At 36.1% G+C, this 12500-nt stretch overlaps 1 protein-coding gene across 2 annotated transcripts in view; it reads left to right on the top strand.

Moving 5' to 3' along the window:
• The window catches only part of LOC106878966 (conserved oligomeric Golgi complex subunit 1), a 266492-nt gene that overhangs the window by 233612 nt on the left and 20380 nt on the right, over nucleotides 1-12500 (top strand). Inside the window, exons 25-26 of one of the 2 annotated variants that reach the window (XM_089363366.1) lie at nucleotides 4275-4470; nucleotides 8211-8336. In XM_089363366.1, the coding sequence (XP_089219492.1) occupies nucleotides 4275-4470; nucleotides 8211-8336 (322 nt within the window). Of the gene's footprint in view, nucleotides 1-4274; nucleotides 4471-8210; nucleotides 8466-12500 lie in introns of those variants that run through there. The other variant, XM_089363367.1, reaches the window with a different exon arrangement.

The following is a 12500-nucleotide window of genomic DNA, read 5'->3' as shown; positions in this document are numbered from 1 at the left end:
GAAAGTGGAAAGAGAAGGAGAAAAAAAATGAATTGTGCCAGTGAGGGCAGCAGTTTGATAGTGGACACTAATAGCAATCCTTGTAAATTTATCTCCAGTGACTGGACACAGCAATATCACTCCAACCCCCTGATATGATGATGAATCAGTATTCCATCATTTCTGGTTCCCTTTCTGTCAGTCTGTCTGTCTGTCTGTCTCTCTCTCTCTGTCTCTCTGTCTCTCTCTCTCCCTCTCCCTCTTCCTTCCTTGTTATCTGCAATCCAGGCAAAGTGCTCAATTGCTCACTGGCTGTCATACTTTACTGCCTGTTCTGATTAGTTGATTGGCAAGTTTCTCTTTCTGTCCATCCCTATCTTCTCTCTCTCTCTACCCCCTCCCCTCTCTCTCTCTCCCCCTATATATCACTTTTTTCTCTCTGTCTTTTTTTTTCTGTGTATTGTTTTCTTTCTCTCTCCATTTTTCTTCCTTTCTCTCAAAAAAAAAAATATATTACAATATCACATACATCATGTTACATTCTCTTGTCTCATCATGCTGTAGTTTGGGTTAGTACAATTCTCTAAGTGCATTATTACTACCTTCCTTCCTTCTTTCCTTCCTTCCTTCCTTCCTACCTTCTTTATTTCTCTGTTGGTTGTACGAAGGTGTATGGTGATGGGCAGGGGTCACTGGAGAAAGTTTGAAGATATTGGAGTTTAGATTTATGACTCCAGCTTTCAGCTTAATGTTGATTTCTTACACACACACACACACACACGATATTCACACATTTGCATCACACATTTACAGACACACCCTCATTCATACCCCCACCATACACACAACTTTATATTTCTTAGATGGAGGGGGAAAATATCAAGATCTGGAATGCTCATAGTCTTTCCAAAAGCATTAGTTGTTATTTTGCAGACGAATGGTTAAAACTGCAAATCATAACCTCGGTAGAGTATTATGTTGCTGAACGTTCCTTAGATTTTATTATTCAAATCGATGATACATTGTTTTTGCTTTATATTATTATTTAATTTGTAATTGCCCCCTTCCCTAGACTTTTCTTATGCCCTTCATTCCCTATGAATGGCCAATGATGACTTTTACCCACTCTTCTTGACTCTGGGCCTTTTCTACTTCTCTCGAGTTGGATCCATACTTTCCCATGCAGCTTTCGTTCAGATTTTGCTTTGCCATGTCATGTTTCCTTAAGAGAAGGCTTTGTTAGTTTTGAATTGCCTTCTATGTTTTTGTAACTTGATTTTTTCCAAGTAGACTTGTTGACCCCTACACAAACCCAATTTTACCTCTGGGATTTGGTGGTCTCTATCAGATTAGCATGTCATTTGATCTGTCTAGCATAGGTGGCCCTACCGAGAGCTTGTGCTCCACTAGCATAGTCTCAGGGTCTTTGAGACATAAAAGTGACCAAACCACAACAAGAACTAGGCATTGTGGTGGAATCACCCCTCCTTCCCTATTGATAAATAAGACATGGATGATCCAACAGCATTCAGATTGGTCTTTTGGAACTCTCTGTGCCTTGCTCTATGTAAGATAAGCTTCATTCAGCTCATCTTCACCTGTTCTGTGCCAGATGTTACTGGTCATCCGGGCCTTTACTTCCCATGAAGTGCCAATCTTAATCTTACCTTTGGTATTCTATCTCCAACATGGGACTGAAGCCAAAACTATATGGCTGGGATGCATACTTCTTAACCTCTCTGCCTATGCCTGTCTTTTGTTTAAACTCTACTAGATCTATTAGATTATAAATTGAATATAGACATGTTACAGAGAGGTAATATTTATCCACACTTAAACATGGATGTTCTGTTAGAACAAACTTTTACCAATGTCATGGGAGAAATTTTCTCTTAACATCCACGTTTATTATTCATCCTCAGGCCAGCCACATTTCAATGCGAATAAATATTACTTCTTGGTATTAATACTGTCTCTAATATATATTTCTGTCACTTTAATATATTTTTTAATAAGTTCACAGACTAGTAGCAACACCAGTGCCTGTTCTGGCACTGATTTTCTATATATGGCTGGTGGGAAGATGAGTCACTGCTGTCTCTAGTGATCAAGTGTCCATCATTGACAAGACAAAGGAAGGTCAAAATCACGTGATCTGGTGATCTCAGTACTGGATATGGTGAGGATTTATCTTCCCACTAACAATATAAACAAGTGTGCATTTTGCATCAAAAGCCAATGTGAGAGATTCTTTCATAGTGTCTACCAGAGTAAAGTTTGTTGTAGCAGAACACCCTCATTTAAGTGAGGATAAACATTATTAATACTGCCTCTGTTGCTAATATATAGATATGTCACAATACAGTTTATCAGGCATTAATGCCTTTTCAGTGTTTGCTTTTCTAGATTGAGAAGCCTGTCTTATAGCAGATTAACCCTGGACGACAGAAGCTTAAATGTAATAAATAATGTGGCAAATTTGAATATACAAACCCTACTGCTATAGATCGTGATTTCACTTTCAACCAAAGCCCTAGAATAGCTTAAATTTTACATAATGAAAAATTGCCAATATACATCATTATTTCTTAAAGATGTACCAGTTAAATAATCTCTCCTGATATATCCTGTCCTGATATAATGTGAATTTGTTTTTTGTGTCCTGATGTTGAGATGTGATTGTATGTTACTTGTGCTATAGTTTTACTTAACAGCCTGAGGTTAAAGTAGACTCTGTACACAATAACATGTTCTGTGAAGATTTGCATTCATGGGGATGGCCAGTATTACCATGTCTATAACATATTAGTAATAATCTGATTTGTTCTGCTGATCTTATTTAAGAGAATAATTATGATAAAGCTGAATTATTGTTACGATGAAGCTTAATGCATAGAAATAGAGAAGTAGAACAACAACTATATTAATTAGCATCCCAGAAAAAATGCAGTCAGTCTGCTCATTTACCATTATCATTCAATTTGATTATTGTAATTTGCTTAATTTAAAGTGCATTGGATCTCAAATGTATTCTGAATATTGAATCAGGCTAAAACAAATAGTATTTCACAAAAGTTGAATGCGGTATAGTTCTATAGCTTTGGAGCAAGTGCTGAATCAGAATTCATAGCTTGCAAGCATTTAATTTAGAATGCATTGGGTCTCAGAAGTATTCTGGGTATTGGGTAAACCTTAACCCTTTTGTTACTACATTCTTCTTGAAACACACTACGTTTGTTTCAATTATCAATTAATTTTGAAAATGAATTTAGTACAGTAACTTGGTCATTATGAAGCTGGTATTTAGAACATAAAGGAACATAAAATTTGAATAGAAGGTTTTAGCTTAAATCACTTTTAAACAGAAACTTTGTATTGTAGAACCAGTGATGGTCGCTGGCTGGTTGGTATCAAAAGGATTAAATAATCTGTTCTTCATAATAGTGGAAGGCATTATTGTGTGATAATAATAAAGCATCAGGGCTGAAGGGTTAATAAGTTCACTTTGCAATTACGAGGTCACAAGTTCAATCCTGCTATGTGGCATCTTGGGTAATTGACTTTTACTATAGCCTCAGGTTGAAGCAAAAATTGTTAGTGATGCTAGGTGGTGGGGGAGTACTGTGAGGAAGCCAGATAGATGGATGGAGGGATGGTACCTGTAATTTAAAGATACCACCTTGTAACATACTGTGTCATATTCACCCTGCTTGAGAATTACATTAAAGTTCTATATGTCTGTGAATGTCAAGCGATGTTGGGGGGACAAACACACACAAACACACACACACACACACACACACACATACATATATATGACAGGCTTCTTTCAGATTTCATCTACCAAATCCACTCAGAAGGCTTTGGTCAGCCCGAGGCTATAGTAGAAGACACCTGTCCAAGGTGCCACGCAATGGGACTGAACCTGGAACCATGTGGTTGGTAAGCAAGCTACTTATCACCCAGCCATGCTTGCCCAAGATGCTGTTCCATCTCATTACGGTGTGGTTTGCACTTTCAAATATCACCATGGGTAACTTCATCCTTCATCCTAAAAATATTTCTATTAAATTTTTATCAAAAACCATTTTATCCCACAGAATACCAAGGCTTTTTACACAGAACACACTGGTTCCTTGGAATCAACTGTGAGAAACATTGGTTTAAATGATTATATCAACACAATATTTATTTCATTTTTCAGCTTGCTACTTATTTTCTTGGATTTTATTTCATCAAATCTACAATTAAGATGGATTTTTACACATGCGTTTTCTTTTTCTCTTGTGTTTTAGACAAGTTCTACAGGATATGGTTACACTAATATTTGATGGAGTTCTTGACTGCTATGAACATCTCTTGAAGAACACACATACCAAACATTTGCCACTTACTCCTGACACGTTGGCTCTTAATCAACAGAGGGCCCTTCAGCTTCTGTTTGACCTCAAGTTCATTGCTTTAATTATTCCACCTAAAGGAGACAAAACTGTAAGTTCTGAGCATTTCCTTGTGTCTGTTTTACCTCTTCCATTTCACTATCTTCTATTAATTTGTAGTATCTTGATCCCATTTTCTTTCTTTGTTTTATTGTTTGTTTGTTTGTTTAAGGACTTTCCCTTTCCTAATCCCATTTTATCTTTCCCCTTTTCACACTTTACTCCAACCTGTTTCTCCTTTTTGATTTTGCATCTTATCTCTAATACTTTCTCTATCTCTTTCTTCTTGCCCCATCCATTGTCTCTCTCCCTGTGTGTATATATACATATATACAAGCACACACACACACACACACACACACACACACACACACACACTTGCATGCATACATGTATATACATACACAATGCAATCACACAAACATGTGTGTTCACTTGTGTTTCTGTCATTAGTCATAGAAAGTTCCAGAAGGTACTAATTATCAAATAAACTTAATAATGAATATTCTCCACCTCATCAATATTATAATTTTCATCATCTTCATCTTCACCACCATCATCGTGATCATAACCTCCACAGGCTTCTGATACCACCCCCACCACCCAACCATCATCATCACCATTATCTTCATCATAACCATAACTACAACCACCACCACCACCACCACCATTGGCGTCATCATCATCATTACTATTATCATGATCATATCCTCCACCAGTCCCTGATACCCTCCCCCCCATTATCATCATTATCTTCATCATGACCATAGCTGCAATCATCATTATCATCATCCTTATTGTCGCCATCATCATCTTCATCATTATCATCATTGTAGTTGTTGTCGTCATCATTATCATTTTTGACTGGTAGTACTTATGTTACTGGTGGTGGTGGTGTTGATGCTGTTTACGGATTTCGGTGGTGGTCTACTAAAACTGAAACTGCCATGTTGCCGTGTAACACAGGCAACAATAACCATATTAGGAAGTAGTTTGAATAGTTTCAGTCACCCAGTTTTTGTCTCTCATTTAGTTTGATGCCGCATTTCGGTTGGTTACTGTGGCATCAGATTAGATAGATAGGCTCTTCAGATCAGTTTTCTTTTCCTTCGTAATTACCTTGCATACCACCAGCTTGATGCTTTCTTTTATTTATTCATTTATTTATTTGTTCTCAATGGAGAGGATTCATCAATAGAGCGAGGACGGGCAGTACAGTTGTAGTTGTAGTCACAGCATAGATAGCGATAGTAATTATATATTGAACTTTTTTTTTTCTTTTTCTTTTTTTTGTGTGTATTTCTTAAGCAAGCTCACCCTAAACCGTCTTAGAATTTTAATTCATTTCAACAATTTGATCTCTAAGTTTGATGTAGAGGTGTCATTGCTAAAGGTCGAAATTTTAATCTAGAATAACTTTCTGGAAAATGAGATATTTTATTAGATGTTTTATAAATATTTCAACAAGAACGTTTGAAGATCTGGCAGAGTTCCTATCTAGTCGTAGTTGTAAGTTTATTTAATCATTTTAGTTTTAATTTACTCAGCAGTTCCTATGATTGTATCAGCTATACACAGATTCTTTTCTTCTGAAGCCCCTCTACTGCCCCTATCACCACTACTGCAATAGCTCACCCCCTTTTTTTTTTTTTATTACCAAGTTCATATTCTGAATTATCTAATTTATTTTTTCTTCTATCTATTGTTTATTTATTTAATAATTTTTTCCCCCTTTTTCAAAAAAAAATATATATTTTATTTTTATTCATCAGTGAGGTTGCTACCAAGGAAGAACATCCAAACTATAACATGAGACTTATGTTTGCAATCTTCCTTTCTTTCTGAATTTAATGAGAGAATGAACAATTTCTTTATCTTGGTTCCCTCTCTGCTGTTATACATGCCATAATGCCTATAGTTTAACTGTTAGCTTTTGCATCAAGTCAGAAGATAGCCTTTGGTTAAATCATCATAATTTTATATCCATTTTTCTTTCATGCTATCATGAGTTAGATAGAAATATAAAGTATAAATGTGTAGAAAATCTTATATTAATTTTTTTTTTATTAGTACTTCTTTGGCAAGAAATTTCATCTGATATTGTTTGTTGGAACTAAGACAATTGCAGTTTGGTAGCATCTATGAAAACCGCACACACACACACACACACACACACACTGATATTTTGAGTTATTCAATTGTGTGTGTGTATGTGTGTGTGTATTCATATCATCATATCATTGTTGTGAATGCATTATCATTCACTTTTCCATGCTTGCTTGGGTCATACAAAATTTATAGAGACAGTTTTTTCTACAGCTTGATGCCTTTCTGTTGCCAATCTTCACCTATTCCTATGTTAGGTAAAATTCTTCATGACCAGATGTGTTTTCACAAAAGATTGGGAATGATGGACACTGCTTGCACAATGGTGACGTTTGTTTACAGCTATCACATGCAGTCAAAGTTTCGGTAACATACACACACACACACACACACACACACACACACACACACACTCACACATGCACACACACACACACACACACACACACACACACTCACATGCTCACACACACACTCACACTTGTACACACACACACACACACACACACACACACACATTATTAACCACATATACTTAATCTATATAAGTTGCGTGTATTTGGTGGGAGGCTGCTACAGGGTATGTGATGTTGACAAGACACAAAAATAGTGAAACATCAATGTTCTTCACTCCTAGATGGAATTGGAGGTGAGTTGTCTCACCTGTCCATGACTCTAAGGTGTTCTTACACCTAGTGCTTTGAGAGATTATTCTCCACCACACCAACAGCAGCTTACTGGCAAATACATGAAGTATATGCATTGAGTATATGCATAGAAAAGTGTGCGAGGAATCTTAATCCTAATTTCCTAATTTTTCCCTTCTATCAATGTTCACAGAACACCTCAACACAACAAAGAATGAATAAAGAGTCAATTTTCATTAATAAGCATCTTCCCTGACTAAATATGAACACATAACATAATATAGAACATTACTAATCTTCCATTTAATACCACAAACCCCCATACATCCCATACACCATTCACATTACACATCCAGATCTACCCTAATTTCACCAAATCCACAACTACTTACCTCCCTTAGACATAATCTTTTTACTAAGGGACTAATAGACTTGACACCGTTCAGAATTCGGTATGTACTCAAAGCAATGACTATGAATATTACGAAACCGGTGTGCTTTTAAATCTCTTTAACAACTCACAATAATGACTTTTATTACCTTTATTCCTACCTCAATTCATCTAATTGTACATATCTATCGTTACTTTTCATAAAAGGCCTTAACTTTTTTTGATTTCCAATGTGCATTTTCGCTTATTTTTCTGCTTACTTACCCCTTACATTTCCACGTGTAGTTTCTATTTTGTTTTTGTAACATATTTCTATTATATATATATATATATATATATATATATATATATATTTATATTGACAGATAGATAAATAGATAGACAGATAGATATATGCACATACATATATCTAAATATATGAAACAAGAGGTGGATAAATAAATCCAGACGGATATCTAGAAAACACTCAGTGTTAAGTGAACTTGTCTAACTATATCAAACAATCAGCTTCCAATATGTATGTATGTGTAATATAGAATAATTCATCAGATTTTGTTGCATTTTGATTCATTTAATGTTTAATATTTGTGTTGTGAATGTGCCAAAGTAAATGTGTAATTTTGTAACTTCATATCTGTTTCTTTTCAGGTGAACGTGAAGAATCGGATCAAGAAAATAATGGATCAACTCGAAGAATACATTGATCCTTTTGATCTTGACGTATTTACTCCGTATGTACAGTCTCATTTACAGAAGACCTCACAGAGAACTATGGTAAGATTAACTGTTCACCACATCCAAGATACACTGAAGTTTCAATCATACAACATTAATCATAGAATATCCAGAAGATCAATTGTTTTCCAGCCATACAAGATCATTCAATAATTGTGTTGTTGATTGGGTATTTATATTCCGTTACAGAATGCATTTCTCTTGGTAGATTTTTACTGAATGTGTGTGGATTTGTTATTTGAATGGTTTTATCGTAGATTTATATGTAAATCTCTTGGAACTTTGTTGCTCTACTTGTTTCTGGTCTGTCATAAAAGAACACTTGCTAAATACTATTTGATATAAGCCATTTATCATATTTCTTGTATGTAGTATCAGTCATGAAGTGTAGTAATAAATAGCATATATATAATGTATATTGACTTCAGTAAGTTCAAGTCAATATACTCTGTTTATAATATCATATCTAATAATTAACTATATCAAGGCATAGGAATGGCTCTGTGGTTAAAAAGCTTGCATCATAACCATGTGCTCTTGGGTTCAATCTCAATGTGCAGCAACTTTAACTATCTTCCTCTACAGTTGTAGGTCTGTTAAAGCCCTGTGAATGGATTCGGTAGATAAAAAGTGGAAGATGACTTTTACATACATGCATGCACTCTCTCTCTCTCTCTCTCGCTCTCTCTCTCTCTCTCTCTCTCTCTCTCTCTCTCTCTCTCTCTATCTCTCTCTCTCTCTCACACACACACACACATATTTATTTATTTATTATTCTTAAACATGAATGTTGTTCTCATTGTCTTTGAAGTTTTGCCCAGCTAAACCTTCAACAGACTGCCCATCTGAGTAACCCATCAGATTAATGTAACAATGTTTTTATTATAACTGGACCCCCCCCCCCCATTAATGCATGCATGTGTGTGTTTGTGTATACTCTTGTCTTGACATTAGATGATGGCTGTAAATGAGCACTACCCACAAACAAGTGACGCTGCTTATTCCTAGTCATGAAACAGGTCAGGCTTGGTGCCCAGAAGAGCATCTGGCTGTAGACAATCTGCCTCAATAAATTCCATCTGATCCATGTTAAGTCAGAAACAAAGAGCTGTACCGATGTTTTCTGCTTGCCTCATTAATCAATCAGATTCATGCTGTTATCTTTTGTTACTTAAATGTTGCTATTCAACAGTTTCAATAATGACATGTTCTGGGTAGGATTTTCAGAGGGATGATAACCTGGGGAAGAAGGAATGGGCACAGAGGTTGGGGCTGAAGGTAGATACAACATGGATGGTGAAAGGAAAAGAAATAAGTGAGTCAAGATTCCTAAGAAAGGGAGCTGAGGATATTGTAACTGCGGCAGAAAAAGCACAGAGAAGGGACACTGTTTGTGGATCAGAGGCTACAATGGATGATGTGATGCTAATCAGTTGAGTAGGTTTTTAGATATGGGACAGTACTTCACTGTGGGTCTCACTTATGTTTTGTAGAGCCTTTCTAGCTGTTTGAAGGATGAAGCATTTTCTGCTTTTGAAAACAAGGTCAGTCTGGCAATTTGCTGTGCTTGAGAAGACATGGCTAGTGTTGATGACATGTAAAAATGCACTCGTGCTGGTGACATGTAAAAGGCACCACTACATGCCATCAGGAAGGGCATGAAGCCAAACCAGACTGGAGCCTGATACAGCCCTCCGGCTTACCTGTTCCAGTCAAACTGTCTAACCTATGCCAGCATGGAAAATAGACACTAAATGACAATGATGATGATGATGATGATGTTAAGGACACATAAGTCCCCCAGTGATTGCAAGGCCTAGCATTTGGAGCAACTATGAGGGCTTTGGTTATTTGATTCTTATATTTGCTAGAGTATGAGAGATAATGACATTTTCTGTGGCATGTGCAGTGATATTATTATTTGACTGACTCAAATTTGGTCTTATTTGTAGTAGAACTTATATGAATAATGTGCATCGCCTTTAAGCTTAACATGATTTATATACATACATACATACATATAGGCCATTCCCCACCCCCAGTATAAACTCACACTTGCACATTGTACCCCTACACACACTGTAGCATGCGCACAAAGTCCCCATGGCTTAAATATAGAAAGAAAACACACTAATGAACATAGTTGTATATGTCTACACTCCCTGCAAAAGTTATTCACATAGTACCACTACACATACCCACTTTGCGCAAGAACACCAACGTGAAAGATGTACTCATTTCTCACAAACACTTCAGGATGGCTCTTACCAACACGCAGCATAACCAGCCAGTGGTGATGTTTCGGTACCAAGGGACATAAATCTTAATTTAATCCCCTTACTCATTTCATCATCTTTTTACAGCAACCACAAACCGGATGTGTCCATTCACCTCCAACAGTAGAGAGTAGTCACCATATGTAATTCCATATTGGCTACTTCTGATGAGTGTAGGGTTATATAATCAGATTGTTACCTAACAGTCCATTGTACCCCTAGCATGAAGCTGATTGGTAAGATCAGCCATGATGGATGTATAATACTGTACACTTTGGATAATATATATATGTATATATATATATATATATATATGTATGTGTGTGAGAGAGAGAGATCAACTGTTCATGTTTTGAATATTTTCAATATGCATGTTTCAGCCTATTTTGCATGAAAGAACAAGTAGAATTCATCTTCAGTTGCAAAATTCTAGTAAAGTGCATCCCTTCTAAGTTTAGCACAAAATATATGTACGCACACACACATTTATATAAGTGGTTGGCATTACGAAGGGCATCCAGCCATAGAAGTCATGCTAAATCAGACCGGAACCTTGTGCAACCCTACGTGTTGTCAGTTCTATTCAAACTATCTAACCCATGCCAGCATCAAAAGTGGACTCTAAATGATGATGGTGATGATGATGCTCAAATGGTACTTATTTTAGTCACCAAGGATGAAAGGCAAAATCAACATCAGTGGAATTTGAACTCAGAGCAAAGCCAGAGAAATACTGCTACACATTTTGCCTTTCGTGCTAATGATTCTTCCAGCTCACTGCTTTAGCCACAACAACAACAATAATAATAGTAATTTATATTTTCATTGGCATCCTCTGACAATGGGATGGGAAATAAACTTACCAAATTTTCTCCACTAATATCTGTTATTGCAAATACCTTTAGCTCTGTTGTTTTATTATTAAAAACAAAATACAAGAAAGGTAAATAAATAAAATAAAATGTGAAACAAAACAAAAAAAAAATCAATCTTTGCCCCAGAAAAAGACCAATAATTTGACGAACATTACAAATCTTACTCACTGTTTTATTATCACCAGCTGGGAATAAGGCTTATTAAAGAGTTGGCGAATAACTTTATATATATCCTTATGTCTTCATTATATATGTATTCGTTTTATATGTGTATATATGTATGTATGTATGTATATTCTTTTACATACATATATATAAGAATATATATTCTGATATACATTCATATATATGAATATTCTTTTTACTATTATTATTAACAGAACTTTCTAATAATTTTTCAGTCCAGTGGAAGTTATGTAGGACATCCTCCCCACCACCACCACCACCTCTTTCTGACTATTTTCCTTTCTCTGTTCTTGGAGACTGTCCACTGAAGATCCTAGTTATATCTAATGACTGACATTTTTGCAAGGCGTCTCCCGCATCACATCCTGCCCTGTTCCTTCCTTTGTAATTGTACTAAATTGCCAACCTTGTTTGTGAGATAAATTATTTCTAATTATATATACTGATGTTCGAATTGTAAATTCTCTAATTGCTGGAATACGGTTGTTCTGTTTGAAACGTACTGCTTTGTTCAGTTCCCAGTGTCTTGTCTCTCTTGCCACTCTCTTCTCAGCCAACGGAACACACTGTGTTCCTCCGAAGAAAGCCAGTAAAGCTAGCTGTCTCTGTATAGTTCCTGCTTGATCTCGTCAGTTATTAACATGAAATTACAAAGTACTATTTTTCTAATGGCAAAAACGTAGAATGTCATGCGACGAAGGGTCATGATCTGAATATTGCTGTTCAGCATGACTAGAAAGAGTCTGGGCTATTAAATCTGCTTTTCTCTCTGTCCATCTGTTTATCTGCCGGTTTATTTTTCTCTCTCTCTCTCCACCCTTTCTCTCAGTCACTGTCTATCTAACTCACTTTCCTCCTTCTCCTCC

The sequence above is a fragment of the Octopus bimaculoides genome, chromosome 15 (genome assembly GCF_046866305.1).
Source record: "Octopus bimaculoides isolate indiv1 chromosome 15, ASM4686630v1, whole genome shotgun sequence".
In the NCBI taxonomy this organism is placed as follows: domain Eukaryota; kingdom Metazoa; phylum Mollusca; class Cephalopoda; order Octopoda; family Octopodidae; genus Octopus; species Octopus bimaculoides.
Note: the sequence above shows the minus strand (reverse complement) of the source record. Positions and strands in the feature narration are given on the sequence as shown.